Source organism: Electrona antarctica (genome assembly GCF_951216825.1).
Source record: "Electrona antarctica genome assembly, chromosome: 24".
Taxonomy (NCBI): Eukaryota; Metazoa; Chordata; class Actinopteri; order Myctophiformes; family Myctophidae; genus Electrona; species Electrona antarctica.
In genome coordinates, this window is record NC_136803.1 from 22,960,220 (window position 1) to 22,984,973 (window position 24,754).

General features: G+C 44.9%; 3 protein-coding genes across 4 annotated transcripts; 2 read left to right on the forward strand and 1 right to left on the reverse strand.

Annotated features, from left to right (window-relative positions):
* Positions 1 to 155: 155 nt before the first annotated feature.
* Positions 156 to 22,789, reverse strand: LOC306916959 (gamma-tubulin complex component 3 homolog). 2 transcript variants are annotated; one of them, XR_013789067.1, is made up of 5 exons: positions 22,675 to 22,789; positions 4,112 to 4,228; positions 3,431 to 3,525; positions 3,047 to 3,237; positions 156 to 1,247 (listed from the first exon to the last, which is right to left on the reverse strand). XR_013789067.1 is itself a non-coding variant. In XM_079495060.1 (4 exons), exons 1-4 carry the CDS (start codon positions 22,678 to 22,680, stop codon positions 3,204 to 3,206), a joined length of 252 nt encoding a protein of 83 aa, XP_079351186.1. In that variant the 5' UTR covers positions 22,681 to 22,789; the 3' UTR covers positions 2,932 to 3,203. The 2 variants fall into 2 exon arrangements, 1 of the variants encoding a protein (XP_079351186.1); XM_079495060.1 differs by lacking the exon at positions 156 to 1,247 and having other exon boundaries at positions 2,932 to 3,237.
* LOC306917133 (threonine--tRNA ligase 1, cytoplasmic-like) lies at positions 5,087 to 8,193 on the forward strand (the record flags this gene model as incomplete). Its single annotated transcript, XM_079495266.1, has 2 exons — positions 5,087 to 7,473; positions 8,184 to 8,193. 2 exons carry the CDS (start codon positions 5,087 to 5,089, stop codon positions 8,191 to 8,193), a joined length of 2,397 nt encoding a protein of 798 aa, XP_079351392.1.
* LOC306917134 (autophagy-related protein 9A-like) lies at positions 13,270 to 15,639 on the forward strand (the record flags this gene model as incomplete). The annotated part of the gene is made up of 1 exon (XM_079495267.1): positions 13,270 to 15,639. The coding sequence occupies one exon, from the start codon at positions 13,270 to 13,272 to the stop codon at positions 15,637 to 15,639; it is 2,370 nt and encodes a 789-aa protein (XP_079351393.1).
* Positions 22,790 to 24,754: the final 1,965 nt, after the last annotated feature.

Below are 24,754 nucleotides of genomic sequence, written 5' to 3' on the forward strand. Positions count from 1 at the left end.
TGGTACAGACAGACAGACAGACAGACAGACACGTAAACTAACAAAGCCAGTTGTAGGAGTGGTTTACTGTTTACACCACTCAAAAATAAGCATACTGTAGGCTACATCATGAAATTATTAGTAGGCTAATGATAATTATGATGACTGTTTTCTTTTACAAGGGTAGAAGGCAAACAAGTGTACTGTATTTATAACATACTTTTTAAGTTATGTTTCCCTTCCAGCAGGTTACTCATCATACAGATCGATACCTATAGGATTAAGTGTAGCCTATAAGGAGCCCAACTAAGGCCAGTTTACCCATTTACAGCAGAAATACAATTACATTTACAGCGTAAATAACCCAAATATAATCATTGAATAATTACTAAGGTGTTTAACAACATATGTACTTACTGATAATGTCTAACAGGAGAAACAATTTAAACAAACAAACATTTCTGATCCTGAAACAAACATTTCTGAGCCTGCATGTTCTCAATCAAACAAATTACATCCTGCTTTCTGGAGTTGTCATGTGACTAGCCCACAGCAACAGGGTTGGTGTTTTGGACTTTATTTGAACCTAAACCACAGAAATACAATTCAATTTACAGCATAAATAACCCACATATAATCATTACAGTGTTTAACAAAATATGTGCTTGCCTTAGCCTACTTACATGTCTAAACAGGAGAAACAAACATTTGAGCCTACATCTGATCTGCCATTTTCAGCGAATATATGGAAGGGACCAAGTACCAATATTATAATAGCCTACCAGTATATTATATAATGCCGAATTGCCGATATAATGTAATATAGCACCTAAACAAATGCCACACAGTATGGTATAGGTAGCCAATGCTACCCTCTGGCGCTTGAAACCATGTATTACATTTAGCAATTCAAACTTGCGGACTTGAGGACAAGCGGTCATCAATTTTAGAGTCTGCTACTACAACTCTACAATTAAAGCAATTTCAGTGAAATTATAAACTGTGAAATAAGGAAATTATTCTCTGGACTTTGGATCACATCTCATTTTCATATGGGCCTTATGTGCATGACTGTAACGGCGGCTACCTAGCACAGCTCTGCATAGCATAGGTATGGACCGGTATAGAGTAAATAAAGACAGAATGTAACAAATGCATTTATTGAAACTAAGGGGGGTGCAGGCAGCTCAGAGTTATGCAGGGGGGATCGACGCCGAGTTGTCTTTGCATTTCTTTGAAGGTGCGGACGTGCCGATCTCATCATACACCTATATGAACAGATAAGGCACATTAGTTTACGATTAAACAGTACAGCATAATGGTAAGACTTGTGAAGAAGGAATGTAAATCTGATGTCTAAGCGTACCTCTGTCTGTTCTCATCATAGAGTAATAAAAGCCTTAAAAGGTTCTCATCCTCCTTCCACAGTGGGTGTGTAGTGTTCGGGCAAAAGAGTTCCCTTCGGGTATACGCACCCCTTTTATTAGTTCCGGTTGGAGTGGACTATAATGAATTTAATCATGTGTGTGTAAGCTAAATGGCATAGGCCTACATGGCTAACTGTAATGTATGTGTTGAGGGTGCATACATATGGTAGGGGTTTAGGTAATGGTATTGTGTGATTATAGGAGTGGGGGATATTTTGGAGTTACCTGGGGAACAGTATGGGCTAACCAGATAATATAGACCGGCTATAGGTTACTCACTCTATAAAAGTTGTGTCTAACCAGGAAGATGACAGGTTGCACTGAATACTGTCAAAGTTATTGAAAAAATATATATAGTTTTAACTATTTATTTTCTCAAGTTTATTTAATGGAAAAGCCATGTGTGTTGAATGTGGGCCACGTCAAAAATTACATTGTGAAGCAACTGAAATAGACTTTAACCAAGGCGCTTTACAAGTCATAGCGCATTACATTCACCCATTCACACACACATTCATAGTCATACAGATTGCAGCAGAAGCCATGCAAGGCACCAACCAGCACATTGGGAGCAATTAGGGGTTCAGTGTCTTGCCTAGGACACTTTGACATGTAGACAGGAGGAGCCGGATTCAAACCACCGACCAATGGATTATTGGACAACCTGCTCGTCAAATACAATTACGGAGACAATTCTGCTTAGTTTAAACCAGAGTGTGGATGTAACACATTACACAAGACATGGAGACAATTTCAAATCACGAAGGCAGCGTGCAATTTACGTGGAATCTTTCACAGACTTTCATACTAGGCTGAGGAATATATATATATATATATATATATATATATATATATATATATATATATATATATATATATATATATATATAGGCGGCTAGGCCTATATATATATAATTTATATATATATATATATATATATATATATATATATATATATATATATAGGCCTAAATGCGGAGCTGGGAAGGCTTTTATTCTCTTTTTCTGATTCTAATTTAAGGCATGCCTGGACCCTGGGAGCTTAGGCCTCTCCAAGAAGGCAATTCAAATCGGTTCCTCTCTAATCAATGTCCACTATAGAGCGCCGCAGTCCCGCCCCCTACCCTGGACCAGGAAATGAAACCCAATGCATTTTTCCCATAGACATTTCTTAAAGTATTTATTTAAAGACGGTTACGCCGCGGACAAAGCCAACTCGAGTCGTGACAACTCATGACAACACAAACAATATTTTGGACCAAACAAATAATTACAAAGAAGAAAAAAAACAAAAAAAGTGTTGTAACCTGACGTTTTTTTCTTCTTTCTAATTATTTGTTCGGCCCAAAAAATTGTGTTTGTTGTCATGATTTGTCACGACTCGAGTTGGCTTTGTCCGCGGCGTAAACGTCTTTAAATAAATACTTTCTGAAATGTCTATGAGGAAAATGAACGGAGAATCATTTCCTGGTCCAGGGTAGGAGGCGGGACTGCGCCGCTCTATATGGGCCAGTTGATGAACTTGGGGGTTTGCTCTCTGGAGAGCAGTGCTAAACACGTGGGGCATCTTAAAGAGCTACCGCCCGGTCCATCAAAGTTCATATTTAAACACCCATGCGTGGAGTGCCAGGCCGTCTTACTCAGCAGGCCTGTTTTTCGGACACTCTGGGCTTTCCTGATGTGATGTCATAGTCCCCTGGTCCTCCGTGAGAACAGGTCAGCAGCATTATGTACAGCCTCGTAGTGGCGTCAGGGTCCCGACATCAGCGGGATCGACAACCGGGCTGGGTTGATTTGTCAGATGTTTGAGGAGCGTCGCCCCTCGTGGCACCTATAGAAAATCAATACTATATCAGTATTACGATATTAACCTGTGGGCCGCATTTAGTGAAGGGTGGGGCCGCATGTGGCCCCGGGCCGCCAGTTGCCCATGTATGGTTTAAACTTTAAACCACACATGGGCAACTGGCAGGTCTTAATGTTTAAGCCACTACAGATGCTGCTCGTCCCGTTTGAATTCTGACCTGTAGTGTTCATTGAAGTCTAATCTGAAGCTCAGGAAACGCAGACTCTCATCTGTGCTGGTCATCAGCAACACCAAGAACTGCTGGACCGTACCCTGAGAAAGGGAAGAGGACAGCGTTGGTTAAAGGACAGTATAAGCGAGGGAGAGAAAGATGAGAGAAAGTTTCAATCACCTCTCATTGTAAACCATAATATATTGCACACGTTTAATGCCTTGGACGTGTATAGGTGTCTTTAGGTCTTTTTTATATTGATATGAAAGATTTTTTTTTTTTTTTGTGTTGGCCTTTCCTTCTTCAGCGTACTCCTTGTGTATGTGCACTGCCGTTCACTTACGGCTCCATTAGAATGGTTCATAACTCTAAATCTATAGGAGCTCTCCATGGTCTTGACCAAAAGGACAATGTTCTGTCAGGAAGCATCGCGTTTGGAATATAAACACCTTTATTTGTGCGTGAGGTAAGAACGGAAGATTACGCCTTCCGTAATCTTCCGTTCCGTTACGGGAGATGGAATGGCCTTTTTAGAGTAAAATCTGCCTCATCTGTTGACACTCTAGTGCCATTATTATGAAGAATTCCCCGGCAAAAGGAATGTATACTATTCCTTCATTCACCTGTTAGGCGTGAATACTGTCCACTTTGTACAGTCATGCATTCAAACATCCATCCATCCTATACCTGGTAGAAGTGTGTGAGGATGCGGAGCTGGGAGGGCATCTTTGGTATGGTGTCTTGGAAGTCCTGCCTCCTCTTGTTCTCCTCTGCCTCCTGTTCAGCCGTCACACCCCACTCTCCCTTGGAGATGACACACACACACACACGCACACGCACACACACACACACACACACACACACACACACACACACACACACACACACACACACACACACACACACACACACACGTGCAGATGGGGGGGGGGGGCAAATAAGGGCTTACGGGGGGGGCAATAAGGGCCTATGTGGGGGGCCAATAAGTGCCATTGGGCCTTCAAGACGAACATTTGAAAAGTAGTATATTAAAGTCTAACTCATGTTGATTAGGTGATGTAATGGTGATGTAAAACAAACAGTGCAAACACAAACATTAAACGCCATTAACAATAAAGAGACAATATGACGTAAATGGCACATTATGATGTACAATTTAGGCATTTAGCAGACGCTCTTAATCCAGAGCGACTTACATTAAGCAATAACAAAAGCATGGCATACATCACATATATAAAAAGTAGTTATCATGAATCATGCGTAGACTAAGAACGTAACAGTGGAGTATCTATGTAAACTATACATACTATACTATATAATATATTATACATGTGTACTATAAAGTGCTATGACTACATAAAGTGCAATTCCAGAGCTGTCTACGTAACAAGCTATAAGTCTGTTTAAAATACTATCCAAGTCTACATAATGTGCCATCTAAGGGGCTAGGCTAGGGCAAGACATGTACATTTTCCCTTCATTGTCAATGGCGTTTACAAAACAAACAAAAAGCACGTATTTCGTACAATAGTCGGCCCAATGGACTGCCAACCATATATGGAGGAGTGTGATGTCAGTACTATGATGTCATGGTGCCAATGCAGTCACTACATTAACACAGTTATCTACCCTTGCGGGATAGCTTTTTTATTATTATTCATTATGTCTGAAGAAGAATGCGTCTTCCCTGCAGACAAAATGAGTGAGCTTCATGTAGATGTAAGCAAAAAGGTCGGAGGTGGTAATGTTGGAGGCAAGAAGAAGGCCAAAGTTGCTGCAGAAGACTCTAGAGTCCGGGCTGAGTTGATGCCACCGCCTCAGTATATTGGGGAGCGCTTGTCTCTCTACACGAAGCTGAAAGCGGAACACAATGCCCTGTTGGCCGAGAGGGCCGAGAAAGCCTCTCTCCCCATCAAGGTGACCCTCCCCGATGGGAAGGTGGTGGATGGCGAGTCCTGGAAGATCACGCCGTACCAGGTGGCGTGCAAAATCAGCAAAGGTCTCGCCGAGGACGCGGTGATCGCTAAAGTGGACAACTCTCTGTGGGACTTGGACAGACCGCTGGAGAATGACTGTAGCCTGGAGCTGCTCAAGTTTGATAACGAGGAAGCCACAGCGGTGTACTGGCACTCCAGTGCCCATATCATGGGTGAAGCCATGGAGCGGGTCTACGGAGGCTGCCTCTGCTATGGTCCACCCATCGACACCGGTTTCTACTATGACATGTACCTCGACAACAACGAGTACATCTCAAGTGGTGACTTTGCCTGTTTGGAGACCTTGTGCAAGAAGATCATCAAGGAGAGGCAACCCTTTGAGAGGCTGGAGATTAAGAAGGAGACCCTCTTGGAAATGTTCAAGTACAACAAGTTTAAGTGTCGCATTCTGAACGAGAAAGTCACTACCCCTACTACTACGGTTTACAGGTGTGGTCCATTGATTGACCTGTGCTTAGGACCTCATGTGAGACACACCGGAAAGATCAAGGCCCTGAAGATTCACAAGAATTCATCCAGTTATTGGGAGGGAAAGGCTGACATGGAAAGCCTCCAGAGAATCTATGGAATCTCTTTCCCTGACCCCAAGATGCTCAAAGAGTGGGAGACACTCCAGGAGGATGCAAAGAATAGAGACCACCGTAAACTAGGCCGGGAGCAGGAGCTGTTCTTCTTCCACGACCTGAGCCCAGGGAGCCCCTTCTTCCTGCCCAGAGGGTGCTTCATCTACAACACCCTGTTGGACTTCATCAGAAGTGAATACAGGAAGAGGGGCTTCCAGGAGGTGCAAACGCCCAGCATCTACAACAACAAGTTATGGCAGCTCTCCGGCCACAGCGAGAACTACAGCGAGAACATGTTCTCCTTTGAGGTGGAGAAGGAGAATTTTGCCCTCAAACCCATGAACTGCCCCGGTCACTGTCTGCTGTTTGGCCATCAGTCCCGCTCCTGGAGAGATTTGCCCATCCGCCTGGCTGACTTCAGCGTCCTACACAGGAATGAGCTGACAGGAACCTTGACGGGCCTCACCCGGGTTCGCCGCTTCCAGCAGGATGATGCTCACATCTTCTGCTCCATGGAACAGATTGAGGGAGAGATCAAAGGTTGCCTGGACTTCCTACAAGCCGTGTACAATGTGTTTGGACTGACATTCAAACTCAACTTGTCCACACGGCCAGAGAAGTTCATCGGAGACCCTCAGGTCTGGGACCAGGCAGAGGAGAAACTGAGAGACAGTCTCAATGAATTTGGGCAGGAGTGGGTTGAAAACCCTGGCGATGGAGCGTTCTATGGACCAAAGATTGACGTTCAGATTAAAGACGCCACCTGTAGATACCACCAGTGTGGCACCATCCAACTGGACTTCCAGCTCCCCAAACGCTTCAATCTCAAATTCGTCAGCGACGACGGGAAGAACAAGGAGCCGGTGATCATTCACAGAGCCATCCTGGGATCAGTGGAAAGGATGTTCGCCACTCTGACCGAATACTATGGAGGCAAATGGCCTCTATGGCTCTCCCCCCGCCAAGTGATGGTCGTGCCTGTGGGACGCGCGTGCGACGAGTATGCCCAGAAGGTCCATCAGGAGTTCCACAGCAGCGGTTTCATGGCCGACGTAGACCTGGACCCCGGGTGCATTTTCAAGAAGAAGATCCGAAACGCAGAGCTGGCCCAGTACAACTTCATCCTGGTGGTGGGAGAGAAGGAGAAGGCGAGCGACACCGTTAATGTGCGCACGCGGGACAACAACACGCCGCACGTGGAGTGCAGCGTGACGGAGTGCATCGAGCGCCTGCAGACGCTGAGGTCCCGCAGGAGTCCGGACGCCGAAAAGGAGTTCCACGCTGGCTTTAAATCCTCGCCGTGTCCTTCCCCCATTCAAAATGGTTCAAATGCCGCCGTGCTGGACGTCTTGAAATGTGACTCCGCGGAGATAGTCCTGGCTCAGCCCATGGACAAGACGCCGGACCACAGTGCCCTGATGATGTTGGCGCAGAGGGAGAATAAGCTGATGGAGGAGAATGCCAAACTGAAGAAGGATATTGAGGAACTGCAAGAGATGAGAGAGAGACGTGGTCTCTGTAATTTGACCTCAAACTAATTGCAAAAGAAACAAACTCGGGTGTTTTCATGATGCTGAATCCATTCCAAGCATTAGTTTTGCATAAAAACACTCATTGGGCTAAATTTGGCCATAGCCACATTGTGATGACAGCTATGGCCGTTATTAGCCCAAGGAGTTTTTTTGTGCAAAAAACTAATGCTTGGAATGGATTCAGCATCATGAAAACACCCTAGTTTGACATGTCACATGCTACTTAAAGCAAAAGGAAATCTAGAAAATATTTGCCTTATATAGGATGTCTATGGTGGCCATACTGTACTTTTTTTCTGTTATTCAGGATTTATTTTGCAATTAGTTTGAGGTTGATCCTGTATTTTCCATAGATTTCCTGTACTAAAGAGATCCTGGAGTTTATTGAACCAAATTGAACCAAATAATTAAAAACACTATGGAAAGGATTAAGGTTATTTTCCCCTAGGGAGATCAATAATGACACAATACACAATGTTCCCCCTAGGAGAATGATTAAGTTGATCTTGATTCATATATGCAACACATTAAAAAATAAATAAACAGGAAATTGAACACTAAACAAATATAAGGGGTGATCAGAGAAGACCCGTTTACTGCATTCTTCACAGGAACTGAAGAATGTTCTCATCAACATAATAACGTGTTGTGAATCCCACGTTTTAAGGAGGGTTTAACCACTTGGATGTTGGGATGGGGAACACTAGCCTACAATAGATCTAAAAGCTCACAACATTGTGAGCTGGTAGATCTGCTATATTTGGTGAAGTCTAGAGGTTTGGAACGGTCAAGGCATGCGGTGAGTGATGATGATGCAACAAGCCTCCATCAGTAGCTGTCTGGGTTAATGTTAAAGATGCCACGATTTTTTTCCACCCTAAAACATGATCATCGGGTATTATTATAATATAAGGAGGAAGAACTTTTTCCAAAAAGTGTACAGTATTTGTTAAAATCATGCTTTTATGTGGACACGCCCACCAGTTCATTAAGTATGCCTGGTTTGCCTGGTGGGTGGTGATCCACCTGAACTGAAGCTGCACCCACAGCTGTAGTTGTATGATAAAGGGGGAGGGGTTAGGGGAGGGACTGATAGTGTGATGTCACTATATTACTGTTTATTTCATTGGCCCGTTTGACTGTCAAGGGTTCAGCCTCCAGGAAGAAACCCTAAATACAAAGTTAATACACCATTGCACATAAAAATGACTCCAGGGTGTCTAATGAAGTACTGTCACCTCATAGACACATGAAAAACTGGAAAAATACAAACATTGTGGCACTACATCTTTAAAGCAAATCGCTATCCAAGGAAGACAGACCGGTCGCTCATCGACATCAGAAAGGATAATGTACTTTTTTGTTTTACATTTCTGCTTTATTCCGACAGCGACAGTGAGCGAGAGAGTCAGGAAAGGTGGACGGAGAACAGGGCACAGCAGATTAAGCGTCCGGGTGGCTGGCTGGGAGTCGAACCTAACCTTTAACCATGCACCCTAACCTTTCAGCTATCGTGGCACCCCGAAAATAAATAAAATAAAATAAAGATTGCTAGAGGAGAGCAATCACTGTATCCCAGCTAGACACTGCTGCTGATGGATGAGCATGGGTTGGGTTGGGTGGGTTAAATGCAGAGGAGACATCTCTCAAATGTTCAGTGACAAAAATACCCAAAGTGGGGACTAAATTATTCAAATTAAATTACTAACTACAAGCGTGCTTTCAGAAAGAGTCTTCAGTGTGGCCATGCATGCTGTCCTGCCTCCTCACGAACTAGATTGAACAGTTAACAGTTAATGTTAACATGGTCACAGACAATCTTTTGGCGGAGCTACTAAAAACCCTCATAGTCCGGCAGCCAATGGGCTTTTTTGTTCAAAGTGGGAAATTTGGTATGTAGTTTTTAATTGTATTAATTGACCTAAAATATAGTCTATATACGTACATTCATGAATCCACCGGCTGTCGGAATGGAGCAGTTTCTTTTATAGGGGGTTATTACAACCTATATATAAAAAATACAAGTTTAATTAGCATGTGACGTGTCAAACTATGGTGTTTCTATTCTAAGCATTCGTTTTGCACGAAAAACACTCAGCTAAATTCGGCCATAGCCACTTTCCCAAATGTGCCCAAATGTGATGACCTCATCACATTTGTGAAGACAGTGTTTTCCATGCAAAACTAATGCTTGCAATGGATTCAGAATCATGAAAACCCCCTAGTTTGACACGTCACATGCTACTTAAAGCATAATTAAAAATTTGAAAATGTTCCCTTATATAGGTCACATATAACCCCATATAAAAAATGAAAAATATAATAATTACTCAATGCTGATAAGTCGGTCAGCAGGTGGATTCATGAATAAAATAAAATAAAATCAAACTTTAATTATAGAGCACATTTAAAACAATTGAAATTGACCAAAGTGCTGTACAGGGTGAGATAAAAAAAACATCAACAATAGTGCAACAACAACAGTGCAATAAACAAACAAACAAACAAAACACAAACAATTAAAATTAAAACAGTTAAAAGCCAGATAATCTTTTATATATAAGGGCAGGCTGTTCCAGAGCCTATAGGAGCAGCAGTCGCAAAGGCACGGTCGCCCCTCTACTCCTTATGGTTCATCACGGGAACCTTCACGAGCAGTTTTGTCAGCTGACTTCAGTGCCCTTGGTGGGGTGTAGGGGTCTAAGAGTTCTGATAAATATAAAGGGGCCAGGCCGTGCAGGGATTTATAAGTTAACTTTGAACTTTATTGAGAGGATGGCCCCTTGAGATGCAGCATCTCGTTTTAGAGGGGGTCCTATACATACAAAATACAACATTACAGCAGTGCAAGTACACAGTACTAAAGACACAACATCACATACAGTACAAATACACAGGACATACACATACAGGTACAGTTAGCTTGCTCCCCTTCTCCCACCCCACCCCTGACCCCCAACTCGTTTATATATGGAAATAGAGAAAAACAGTACTATAACCTGTGTCGAAGAAGTAAACATGTGAGTAAGTATAGTATTAGAAGCATGAACAGGTTCTTTGGAGATGTGAATATAGGGAAGTCCTGAAGCGGCCTAGAGAGGTAGTTGATCTGAGTGAAAGTGGAAGGTTGTTCCAGTCAGATGGAGTAAAGTAAGTAAACAAAATATTCTTAAAATCTATCCTAAAAGTGACAGGGAGCCAGTGCAGTGCAGCTAATATTGGGGTTATGTGCTCGCGTTTTCTTTTTTGTGCCGGTGAGGAGGCGAGCAGCCGCATTTTGCACCAACTGCAGACGCTTGAGTGATGCCTGGTCAATGACGGAGAGAAGAGAGTTACAATAATCCAGTCTGGAGGATATAAAGGCGTGGATTGCCATGGATATTATATTTTAGGCCAATAAAATTAAAAACGATATACCAAATTTCCCACTCCACGCCCCCGGCTGCCGGACTATCATGCTCATGTGATTACACCGTGTTCATTTTATAATAATAGTGTAATAATCGTAATCCCAAAGCAGACAGTGTTTCCTCTCTCTCTACACTGTACCTGTCAATAAAACAACAGGAAAAAACTAGAAACGAGGTGCCAACTTGCACCTTGCACACAAGTAGGCCATACATGGCCTACTTGTGCGCAAGCAGAGCACACAAGTACTGCTACTAACTAATGTCTATTACAACTGCTGTTCTAAATCCTTTAGACCTGTTATTGTCCTTATACCAACCTTGAAACATACCTTAGTTATGTACCTTAGTTACGTCACTATCAACAGCTAATAAGGGACCACCATTCTTACCCCGACATAAATACATACGTACCTTAGTTACCATAGTTACGTCATCAAGAATGGTGGTCCCTTATTGGCCGGTGGACAACACCGACATACATATACCCAGCCGATCGCAGTACTTGCGCACTCTGCTTGCGCAAGTAATAATCGGAATCCCAAAGCAGACAGTGTTTCCTCTCTACACGGCATCTGTCAATAAAACAACAGGAAAAACTACTACTAAGTTCCTCAGGCTAATTGTACCATGAAAATCTATGAATGTTGCATCCCTATAATGAAGCATAGCATCCGTCTATTAGTCTGCACAGTTAGCCTATAGAGCGTCGCAGTCCCGCCTCCTACCCTGGACCAGGAAATGAAACCCAATGCATTTTCCTCATAGACATTTCTTAAAGTATTTATTTAAAGACGGTTACGCCACGGACAAAGCCAACTCGAGTCGTGACAACTCATGACAACACAAACAATATTTTGGACCAAACAAATAATTACAAAGAAGAAAAACAACAAAAAAAGTGTTGTAACCTGCCGTTTTTTTATTCTTTCTAATTATTTGTTAGGCCCAAAAAATTGTGTTTGTTGTCATGATTTGTCACGACTCGAGTTGGCTTTGTCCGCGGCGTAAACGTCTTTAAATAAATACTTTCTGAAATGTCTATGAGGAAAATTAACGGAGAATCATTTCCTGGTCCAGGGTAGGAGGCGGGACTGCGACGCTCTATAGGTTACTGTCATGCAGTGACATCATCATGATGGTAAAAGGCACCGCGCTCATTTCACATGGGTGTTATTTCTGAGGGCCACTAGACCCTCCAACACTTTCAGAATTACGTCATACTAGAGCGGTGACCGTTGGAGCCTCTAGACCGTTGGGCACTGGCCTACTTGGAACGATGCAAGTTGGAAATGCATGCCCAGATATTATGTCCGTGTCCCTTTAATGCCCATATATGGAGTTTTTTGTCAGGCATGCCCAAATATGGAGTCTTTATGCACTGTATGCAGACATCAGAATGATGTCAGAACAGGCCAGCTCCATATGTGGACACTGTCCAGAACAAGGGCAGAGGTCCTTTTGGGGCGGTTCTGGACAACAGTGGGTCCGACCGACTCGACACCGGGAAATGTACCCCATGTGGGGGTGTGGAGCGCGTGTGTCGAATTTGAAGTCGGTGGGGCGAACGGTTCTCGAGTTACGTGGATTACAGATGTACAGACGTACGTACACACACACACACACACACACACACAGAGACTTGGTGCATTTTATAGTTAGATTAGATGGCAGCTAAGTCTATGGACTTTTAATGTTGGAAAGAAAAAACCAGGACCCCACTAGTGATGTCATGTGGCAGCCACAGTGGGCGTCAGTTCACACGGGATTTATTTTTCAACAAATTCTAATTTTGGCAAGCAGTATATCTATTATCAGAGTATGTGGAGGCGTCAGTACTGTAACGTCGACTCAGCCATCTCCATATTTGGGCATAAAAACGTGTCAGTGTGCACGCCACACGCCACACGCCCCACGTGCATACCAAGACCGTTGCGGTAGGCACGTGTGGCATGCATGCCAACTGTATGCGCTGTGTGTGATGTCAGGTCAGAGCACTGCAAGTCAATCTATTTAAGGTGTGAAGATGCCATAAGAGCGGCCATTTAAAAAGAGGTCCAGCCTCAACTCGTCTTGTTATAATATACATGTATAGGGGAAACTGGAAGTTCAGTAGGAATTCAGTATTGTAAATTAAGCTAAAAACCAACACAAGGTATCCTCACAACCGTAACATTGTCAGGTATATGCAAAAACAAATCTTCTATAATACGTTGTTTTATTCTCAATAGAGGGGAAGGTAGCAATGGTGTTGCTCTCGGCTCAGAATGCTGCATAAACAGCAGAGCTGGTACGTCGAGTCTGTAGCAGCATACTTGGCTGCTCGGTGCGACTGAAGTTGTTATCATGGCACACTCCCCACCACCGGGAGACGAGAACCTGCTGTTGCACGAGGCAGACGAGGACAAATCCCAATGGCATCACATAGAAAACCTGGATCTGTTTTTCCGGAGGGTCTACAACCTGCACCAGAAGAACGGATTCGCCTGCATGCTGCTGGGGGAGATCTTTGAGCTGGTTCGGCTGCCATTTGTGGTCGCTTTCACGCTGTTCCTGCTCTACTGCGTGGACTACGACGTCCTCTTCACCAACAAGCACGTTGTGAACCACACGGCGGGCTCCTCTAAAGTCACCCTGGTCGACGCCGTCCTCCCCGCTGACGTTTGCGGCGCTCGTATCCGCAACAGCCGGCTCGTTATATTTGTGCTGGCGATCTCCGCCGCGTTCTGGCTGCACCGGCTGCTCAAGTTCGCCTGCAACGTCTGCCGCTACTGGCGGATCAGGTCCTTCTACGTCGGTGCTCTCAGGATGCCCATGTCGGAGCTGACCTCCGTAAGGTGGCAGGAGGTCCAGGCCAGGATAATGGAGGTCCAGAAGGAACACCAGATGTGCATCTCCAAGAAGGAGCTGTCGGAACTGGACATCTACCACCGCATCCTCCGCTTCGAAAACTACATGGTCGCCATGGTGAACAGGTCTCTGCTTCCCGTGTGCTTCCGACCTCCTTTGCTCGGAGAGATTGCGTTCTACACGTGCGGTCTCCGGTACAACTTTGAGCTCATCTTCTTTTGGGGGCCGGGCTCCCTGTTTGAGAGCGAGTGGAGTCTGAAGCGAGAGTACAAGAGAGGAGGTGACCGGCTGGAGCTGGCAGATAAGCTGGCTTCTCGTATATTGTGGATCAGCATCGCCAATCTCGTGCTCTGTCCGGTCATTCTGGTGTGGCAGTTTCTCTATGCCTTTTTTAATTACACCGGGGTGATCATGCGGCAGCCCGATTCTTTGGGAGCCAGGAGCTGGTCTCTCTACGGTCGATGTAACTTGCGTCACTTCAACGAGCTGGACCACGAGCTCGCGTCGCGTCTCGGCAAGGCATACGAGGCTTCATCCAAGTATTTGAACTGTTTTCAGTCCCCACTGATGTCTGTGGTGGCCAAGAACATAGCGTTCTTCGCCGGCTCTCTCCTGGCTGTTCTTGTCATCTTGACCATCTACGACGAGGACGTTCTACAGGTGGAATATGTCCTCTCCGCCATCACGCTGCTCGGGGTGTGCGTCAGTGTCTGCAGGTCATTAATTCGGCACAAGCACAAGGTGTTGTGTCCCGAGCAGCTGTTGAGGGTGGTACTGGCACACATCCATTACGCCCCGGACCACTGGCAGGGGAATGCGCACAGGCACGAGACCCGTCGCCAGTTCTGTCTGCTCTTCCAGTACAAGGCCGTCATTATCCTGGAGGAGCTGGTCAGTCCAGTAGTGACCCCCTTCATCCTGATCTTCTCCCTGAGGAGGAAGTCCCTGGAGATCGTCGACTTCTTCAGGAACTTCACCGTGGAGGTGGTCGGGCTCGGAGACGTTTGCTCCTTTTCTGAGATGGACGTTAGGCGGCACGGACACCCTGCGTGGATGTCGGGAGGGACGACGGAGGCCTCCTTTCACCAGCAGGTGGAGGGCGGGAAGACGGAGCTGTCTCTGATGCACTTTGCCACTACCAACCCCCGGTGGCAGCCTCCCCACGAGTCTGAACAATTCATCAGTCAGTTCAAAGAGCGGGTCCAGAGAGAGGCAGACCCACACACAGTCACCCTACTGTCCCAGTCTGAGCCGAGGAGTCTCATTTCCAACCTCTTGGCAGGCTCGACCACCTTAGCTTCTGTTCATTCTGGCTCGGACGGCTCTTTGGCCAATCACGCTGCTGTCAGCATTGATGAGAGGGCCTTGAGCCCCCTCTCGCCAGACAGCAGCAGTCTTCTACCGAGAGGCAGCTTCAACGCTCATGGCCCCACCAGAGACACCAGCGGGCCATTAATGGCGGACTCTGGGGCCCATGCACGTATGATCAACTCGGGCGGCAGTGCGTGGGAGGGACAGACGATCAGTTCCGTTCTGTCGGAGTACGCCTCCTCCGCCGAGATGAGCACGCATGTGCTCTACATGCACGACTTTCACAAGCAGCAGTCTCGCGGCGAGCAGTCTCATTGCACATGGCACTCGCAGGAGAGCGGCGACGGCGCCCCCGACGAGGTCAGAAGTGACCCCAACCCTCAAGCCAGACACTTCCCCGGGTCACACACCTTCCACACATCAGTCCCCAGTCCCTCCGATATTCCCAGCTTGGCCTCAGCCAGCCGCAGTACTACCACAGGCCAGGAGTGGGTCTCGTTGCAGAGCCGCAGCCAGCGTCACTATGGAGGAACCACAACAGATTCTTTAGTTTAGATGCAGGGGCCAGGGTGGTATCCCATGACAGGAAGCCCCATGGAACCACAACACCATTCCAGGGGAGGACTGTGAGTATGAAATACCTCTTCACCAGTGGTGGGCAAAGTAAACAACCCCATTCGAATGAAAATCAACCGATATCAACCAGTAGGTTACCTATCAAGACCTACTGCATGTATACAGGAGCATACTGGCTGCATGCGATTAGGACACACAGAGACATCCCACGTGGCGTTGGTCGCGTTGTCAGACTGTTACTCCCTAAATCTAACCCTAACTCTAACCTCAGTCTTAACCGCTCATGTAAGTCCCCTACCCTAGTACCCTAACCTCATATCAGTCTTAACCGGCCACGTGAGTCCCCTAACCTCATCAGTCTTAACCAGCCACGTGAGTCCCCTAACCTCATCAGTCTTAACCAGCCACGTGAGTCCCCTAACCTCATATCAGTCTTAACCGGCCACGTGAGTCCCCTAACCTCATCAGTCTTAACCGGCCACGTGAGTCCCCTAACCTCATCAGTCTTAACCAGCCACGTAAGTCAGTTTCACAATGTTTTCACTTCGGCGGCAGTCATTTCAGGTCTGTTTTCTAATGGCAGACAGTAGGCTCCAGTATACAGACAGTAAGCTCCAGTATACAGACAGTAGGCTCCAGTATACAGACAGTAGGCTCCAGTATACAGACAGTAGGCTCCAGTATGGCTCCAGTATACAGACAGTAGGCTCCAGTATACAGACAGTAGGCTCCAGTATGGCTCCAGTATACAGACAGTAGGCTCCAGTATACAGACAGTAGGCTCCAGTATGGCTCCAGTATACAGACAGTAGGCTCCAGTATACAGACAGTAGGCTCCAGTATGGCTCCAGTATACAGACAGTAGGCTCCAGTATGGCTCCAGTATACAGACAGTAGGCTCCAGTATACAGACAGTAGGCTCCAGTATACAGGCAGTAGGCTCCAGTATACAGACAGTAGGCTCCAGTATACAGACAGTAGGCTCCAGTATACAGACAGTAGGCTCCAGTATACAGACAGTAGGCTCCAGTATGGCTCCAGTATACAGACAGTAGGCTCCAGTATACAGACAGTAGGCTCCAGTATGGCTCCAGTATACAGACAGTAGGCTCCAGTATACAGACAGTAGGCTCCAGTATGGCTCCAGTATACAGACAGTAGGCTCCAGTATGGCTCCAGTATACAGACAGTAGGCTCCAGTATACAGACAGTAGGCTCCAGTATACAGGCAGTAGGCTCCAGTATACAGACAGTAGGCTCCAGTATACAGACAGTAGGCTCCAGTATACAGACAGTAGGCTCCAGTATGGCTCCAGTATACAGACAGTAGGCTCCAGTATACAGACAGTAGGCTCCAGTATGGCTCCAGTATACAGACAGTAGGCTCCAGTATGGCTCCAGTATACAGACAGTAGGCTCCAGTATGGCTCCAGTATACAGACAGTAGGCTCCAGTATACAGACAGTAGGCTCCAGTATGGCTCCAGTATACAGACAGTAGGCTCCAGTATACAGACAGTAGGCTCCAGTATACAGACAGTAGGCTCCAGTATACAGACAGTAGGCTCCAGTATACAGACAGTAGGCTCCAGTATACAGACAGTAGGCTCCAGTATACAGGCAGTAGGCTGCAGTATACAGGCAGTAGGCTCCAGTATACAGACAGTAGGCTCCAGTATACAGACAGTAGGCTCCAGTAAACAGACAGTAGGCTCCAGTATACAGACAGTAGGCTCCAGTATACAGACAGTAGGCTCCAGTACACAGGCAGTAGGCTCCAGTATACAGACAGTAGGCTCCAGTATACAGACAGTAGGCTCCAGTAAACAGACAGTAGGCTCCAGTATACAGACAGTAGGCTCCAGTAAACAGACAGTAGGCTCCAGTATACAGACAGTAGGCTCCAGTATACAGACAGTAGGCTCCAGTACACAGGCAGTAGGCTCCAGTATACAGACAGTAGGTCGATATTATATACATATGTCCACTGATACACTCTACAGCGTAGGTCTTGGCCAGCGTGATCCCAGTGGTTCCTAAACTTTTTAGCTCAAGACCCACATACTTTTAGTGTGTAGGAAACGGGAAAAAAATGTCATGTACTCGCGACCTGTTGGTCCGCGATTCAAAGATCGGGCCCGACTCACTGTTTGGGAAACATCAAAATCAAATGTCATTATATCGACAGTATGGTGGATCTGAGACTAGGAATTCACACACAAAGTGTTAAAACTATTCACAAAAAAAAGATGAGACAAATATTCAAATGTACTTATTGGCCATGCATGCACGAGCAATTTGGCACTGATCGGTCCAGTGGTTTGTGATATTAGACGCACGCACGCATGTACATACATACATACATACATACATAAACACACACACACATACATACATAAACACACACACACATACATACATAAACACACACACACACACACACACACACACACACACACACATACATACGTTACCTTTTACCCACCCAACATTGAAACATATCTTAATTACGTCACCATCAACAGCCAATCAACCACCATACCACGCATACCATACATACTGTAGGCTACATACATACATACCATTTTCGGTCCAGCCGACCACAATACTTGCGCGCTCTGCTTGCGCATGTAATAACCTAAACCAAGGCATCAAAAGAATAACATAGCCTACTTCATGTACTGTATGCTGTACGTTTTGATTGATTGATTGAAGAATTTATTAACAGTTTGCAGAATTACAGTACATTTCAAGCACAAACTCAATACAAAGGCTGTTAACTGTGAGTGGACGACCCAATTAAGCATTACACTTGTTTCCAACAGGGTCCACCATGTTCAAATCATCAAAACATTTAGAGACGTACAAATAGACACTTCTATAGACAGAACAGGAATTCATCAAAAAAGAATTCATCAAAAAGGAGGTAAAAAGGGAAAAGAAAAATATACAGTGAGGGGAAAAAAAAGGGGGGGCGGGGGGGGGGGATTCACGTTCAGCTCCGTTAAATTGTTTGTTTTCCTTGGAGGAGCTGCGTTGGGTCCCCAAGTCGGCTCCGTGGCCGTACCTTGAGTTGGCTGTGTGGCCGTGACCATCTCTTGTGTTGTCCTTGCGTTGGGTCCCCAAGTTGGCTCAGTGGCCATACCTTGAGTTGGCTGTGTGGCCGCGACCGTCTCTTGTGTTGTCATTGCGTTCGTGTTTGAGGGATTCCGATTTTACAGGGGCCAGTTTCGAATTGCAGCCGTCCGTAGGTGCCCTTTGAGAGCGGTTTTGAAAGAGTCAAGGGATTCGCATGTCTTAATGACAGTTGGTAGGGCGTTCCACATTTTAGTGGCATAGGAGCGAAAAGAATTTAGTCCCTTGTTTGTGCCTTACGTCATCCTATAGAAGCAACAAATGTCACACTATAAAAGGTTACAGTACAGTAGGCCTATACAGTTGTAAAAGAGTCATATTATGTCGACAAAAATGTCGTTATCAAGTCAAAATATCAGTTATATCACCATCTTTGCATTACATTTACAGAACTGTCATAAATATAATGCGTGGTGGTTGTCACTGCCAGTTGTTGTTATAATCTACCACTAGATGGTAGTATTGTCACACTAATGGGATAAACTGACAATTTTGTAGATATAGTGGCAAAGGTAGACTATACTGTACATTGCATTTCTCACTTTGCTGGTTTGAGCACATTTTCAAATAAGATGGGTTCAGCCTCAACATTTTTACATAATTCAAATAAATGTGGTTATTTATAAATGAATTCAATCTCTGTTATGAGCAGTTATGTAACCAGGACATGGACTCAAAACGGCTCCTCAATTTTTCTTCCATCCGCTTAAGTGCAAGCTCTTGAAGAACATTACATGGCCCACCATGAAGTGCACTTGACCTGTAATTGAGTCTTAACTCATTTAGACCTGAGCTCGATTCTACAAAATGTCTTTTAAATCATGACAGTTTTCAGAAAAACCCTATGTTTCTATGTCAGTGGTGCTCAAACTATTTCATGTCAAGGACCCCAAAAATTATATGTATTTGGCCTCCTACCCCCATCTGAAAATATGTTGTTCCAGCAGTAAAAAAACGTAATTTCGTAAACCGCAATTTCACGATTTTTCGAAAAATAGCAGACCTACAAGTTCATAGCGCGGCACCGAGTGCCGCACTATGAACTTGTAGATCTGCTACTTTTCAATAGCTAAAGTATAACATAATACATTAACATTAAAACACCAAAAGGGGTTCCCGCCCAGAATGGATTAAGAGCAAAAAGTACAGACAGTTCCTCTATTATCAGCCCCCTGGATTACATTGTACTTCAGCTTCCTGTAAAAGCAGGAGCCCATATAGAAAGCCTTAGTTATGGCCCTCCTTCCTTGTTGCTCTTAAGTACCTGAGATGGAGGTGGAAAACCACTAGGTTGCTATTATCCCATATTAGTGCAATCATATATGGCATGATTGGCAGGTTTTTATGAATTAAGTCTCTTGACTTTTCTGGTACGGCATGCAATTTAGCACACATTAAACTCAACAAGACGGACGGCAAAGAGCTCACGCTGTTAATTGAAAACGTATGTTGAGGTAGGGTAGGCAACAAGGGTTCATAACGTCATACCACAATGGCTCCAATACCTGACAGTGAGTGGGTCAGCCAGCTGTGAGGCAGCGGTGGCCGAACGGTTTGCGGAGCGGTCTTGATACCGGAAGGTCCCCAGTTCGTATCCCCGGACCGGCACGTTAAAATGACCACCGCTGAAGTGCCCTTGAGCAAGGCATTGAACCACTACCATGAAATGTTCTATGAGCAGGGCCTGGCTGTAAACAAGTATCTGATGCTTAGTCCAGTTACCCTGGGTAAATATAGTAACTTTGCTTTGCTACTATACTGCACTGTAATATTAGCACTAGAAAACTGATCGATGCACTATAGTGTTGTGAATTTTATTATTATTATTATTACTTGCGCAAGCAGTGCAAGTACTGTAACCGGCTGCGTATGCCGGTTGTATGTCAGTGTTGTCCGAGTTGCCAAGCAGGGATTGGCTGATGACGTACCTGAGGTACGTTTGGTGATCGGCTGGGTATGTATGTATGTATGTATGTATGTATGTATGTATGTATGTGCGTACGTACGTACGTACTGTATGTATGTATGTATGTCGGGGTAAGAATGGTGGTCCCTTATTGGCTGTTGATGGTGACGTAACTAAGGTTACTAAGGTCAACTAAGGTCTTGTGTGCAAGGCGCAAGTCAACACCTCGACAGAGTGCATTTCTAGTTATTATTAGCCCATTATTATTATTATTAGTGTTTATAACATTATAGTTATTGTCACACTTTATTATTATTTTTCCGAGTAACCTACCTAACTTCCGCTGTGATTGGCCGAGCTTTGCATAACGTTTGTAGTAGCTAATTGGCTGTTGTTGGTTACGTAACCAATCTTATGTTTTACAATCGTTTATAAAGACATAAATTCCCTTGCAGGTGCACAAGACCAAACTGTTCAAGCGTTATAGAAATCTTCAAATTACTTTTCAAGAGTCAAGTGGGAGGGAGGGGCCTATGTACGCGACTGCGGCAACCACACTTTGCAATTTTTCAAAATTGCGACTTTTATAGCTATTATTATTATCATCATCATCATCTTGGCTCCCACCCCGTGCCACTGGGCCTGGCTGCATGACAATCCCCTATACTCTTTCCTCTTTCTCTCTCTCCACTGTATAGCTATCAAATAAAGGCTGAGAAAATTCACCCAAAAAATTACTAAAAAGAAACAAAGAAAGCTTCCGAAAACAATATTTCATGACCATAATGAGCCGATCACACTTCTTAAGAATAATTTGGTCTAGAATATTATTCCTATAAACATTCACCTACACTCCTACAGTATATGTGCATGGAGTTTATTAACCCAGTTTACTTGTGTATCCCTCAGCGCACACACCCTCTGGTGGCATCGACAGCAGAGATGGCTGTTTGCAGAGAGACTCAGAGCACCAGCTGTCTTTTAACCCATTTAGGCCTAAACGTTTTCTGAAAACCTATGTTTCTATGTCAGTGGTGCTCAATATTTCATGTCAAGGACCCCAAAAATGATATGTAATTGGCCGCGGACCCCCATCTGAAAATATGTTATTCCAGGAACCTCTCGGAAGCAAAGCTTTGAGTTAAAAAACATTCGCTCTGAAAGAATATATTCAAAGATTTGCGCCACATTTTCACGATTTTTCAAAAATAGCAGACCTACAAGCTCGTAGCGCGGCACTCGGTGCCGCGCTACGAGCTTGTAGGTCTGCTATTTTTCAATAGCTAAAGTGTAACATAATGCTAACACCAAAAGGGGTTCCCGCCCAAAATGGGTTAAAAAGCAACGGATGAAAGCCAGTTGATTGGAGATGTGCTGCTCCCTAATCATCAATAATTTACAGCTTTCGACATTTTGAACTAATTATGGTACATCGATGGCCTATTTGGAACAGGCGTGTCAGAGGAGAGCAAATAACTGAATTGCATTGGGATTGATGAGGTAGACCGGCTACATTATTTTCAGCTATATTCAGCTAATAGTGTCGACTTTTGTCCTAACACAAACATTAAATGCCATTGACAATGAATGGAGAATTTACGGCATATGTGTCGGCATGCTAAGAGCGCCCCTCACTTCACACGTGTGTGATTTTTACTACACCAGTTGGGCAAATGACCACACACCCCCGACAGTTCCCAGGCCATTTTCATTGGATAGCGATGGCAACATTTCTGATCCAAATAACAGAAACGTTGGGAGCATACTTATTTTGCTACAGTTCACGTCCCAAAGATCATGGGTTCACAATTCAAATCCCAGTGTAAGTGAACAGATTGTTTTGGGAGACCAAAGCATGCCCTGAATAAATTGTGTTAGGTTAGCAAAGTTGCAAATGGGTTGAATCTAGAGTTGCAACAGAAGCCATTGACAGCCCAAAAAGTCAGATCTGATTGTATTAAACGTTAAACTCACCAACATTGCAGCTGTACGGAAAGCTTGAATTATCCTCTTTCAATCTGCAGTGTTTGTTTCATAAAAATCCACCGTACACATGTAATATGAGCCACTTTCTCTCAAGAAATTCTGTGCAGGTAATTTCTAAGTGTAGGAGTTTGGAAGCGCTCGTTGGAAGTCATTCAACAGCCCTGCGTAGCACCTGTTTCCAATTTGCACATAATGCAGGAAGCAGCAGCATGTTGCGTTAAAAACGCAGACTGCCAGAATGCATGTGTAACATTATATCACATACAGTACACGAATAAGCAAACTGTACCTCAAATATTCAGACATCTCATTCACATGAAGGAAATGAATGTATACCTTTGTATAGTTTCTTGTCCATCTATCTTGTGTGTCAAAATTGGAACTCTATGCTTAGGTCTACATAAATGAAACTCAGTATGCATTTAAATCATATCCATGAAGTACTCAGGATGGCCAAGTGGTCTAAGGCGCCAGACTCAAGATTAGTTAGCTTCCATACGAATGAACAGGACTTCTGGTCTCCCAGTGGAGGTGTGGGTTCAAATCCCACTCCTGACAAGATGTTTTCCAATCACAGTACATCTGTGCACCAAGACAAATTTGAATACATATTGTACAGGGAAATGTATTTAAATGATTCCAAATGTCGAAAAGCTATTTGCTTTTGTATGCAATAACCTGCACCGATGCAGTGGTTGGAGGTGGTCTCTGAAGTTTGCTATGCTATACTAGAAATGTAGACCCTGGTGTTGGGCATATGCATTGGCTCAGGAACGTGATGCCTTAATGGCACACTTAACACCCTTTTTGCAAAAAGCACAAATATATGCGAGTAGAGCAACCAAATCGTCAGCGACGTCCCTGTCGTTTGGTGCCCACAAGGATAGTACTATGTAAAACGCGCGCACGCACGCTCACACGCACAGTCGCGCGCACACGCACGCACTCACGCACGCACGCACGCACGCACGCACGCACACACACACACACACACACACACACACACACACACACACACACACACACAGAGAGAGAGAAGAGATGTGTTTACCACCACCTGGCTGTGTGTATTGTTTGGGATTCCAGGCATGGCCTTCTTATTCAGAACTGAGAGGTTGGAGGACTGAGAGACTCCAAGCCTTGCTGTGTTTTAATTAGTCTGTCGGTGAAGTGTTATCCGCCCAACACGTCCTATTTGTATTCTCAAAAGGGCGCCGATAATGGCCCCTGCAGCTCAGCGAACAGAGGCTGTTTTCCTTCATCAGACGGGGCTTAATGACCTCGGCTCTTCAAATAAAGAAAAGAAAGGAAAAGAGAATGCTAACAAACAAACAACACGAGGAGGAGGAAAAACATGACTGCATAATAATTATTGTTTAACAATCCAGTTGACAATTCAATTTTCCGCCATGTTGCCGTGTTTTCTTTTTTTTTTAGTTTCATCAATCAAGAGTGAATTCCTCCTCCATCAACAGGGACGGTAGTGCCAAAGCAAAGCAAAGCAAAGCAAAGCAAAGCAAAGCAAAGTTACTATATTTACCCAGGGTAACTGGACTAAGCATCAGATACGTGTTTACAGCCAGGCCCTGCTCATAGAACATTTCATGGTAGTGGTTCAATGCCTTGCTCAAGGGCACTTCAGCGGTGGTAATTTTAACGTGCCGGTCCGGGGATACGAACTGGCGACCTTCCGGTATCAAGACCGCTCCGCAAACCGTTCGGCCACCGCTGCCACTGTGAGAAAAAAAAAACATTTCCCATGCAGACCCACTTGACAGTGCAACACACTCAAAAAGCCTTGCAGCTCACAACCTGATGAGAGTGCTCAGGCATTTATCCGTCTTTGTGATCCACTTTGGTTGATAAAAGGTGACGTTCATCCAGACAGAGTAATTCATTTTGGTGACACTCTGCTACTGTGTTCCAGACAGACTCATTAACCCATTTTGAGCGGGAACCCCTTTTGGTGTTACATACAGTGGGATTCCCTTGGTCTATTCCGGCCTGACATTGGTAGGTACCTACAGGCCAAAGGTACCTCTGGTAGCCACACCTCTGATGGGTGGGG

What these genes read in the sequence shown, in the direction of transcription:
- LOC306916959 (XM_079495060.1), bottom strand. An exon ending in TCCTCACACACTTCTACCAG is followed by an intron (nt 3,526 to 4,111) that starts GTATAGGATGGA and finishes TCCCTTTCTCAG; the next exon opens with GGTACGGTCCAGCAGTTCTT. An exon ending in GACTTCAATGAACACTACAG is followed by an intron (nt 3,238 to 3,430) that starts GTCAGAATTCAA and finishes GATTTTCTATAG; the next exon opens with GTGCCACGAGGGGCGACGCT.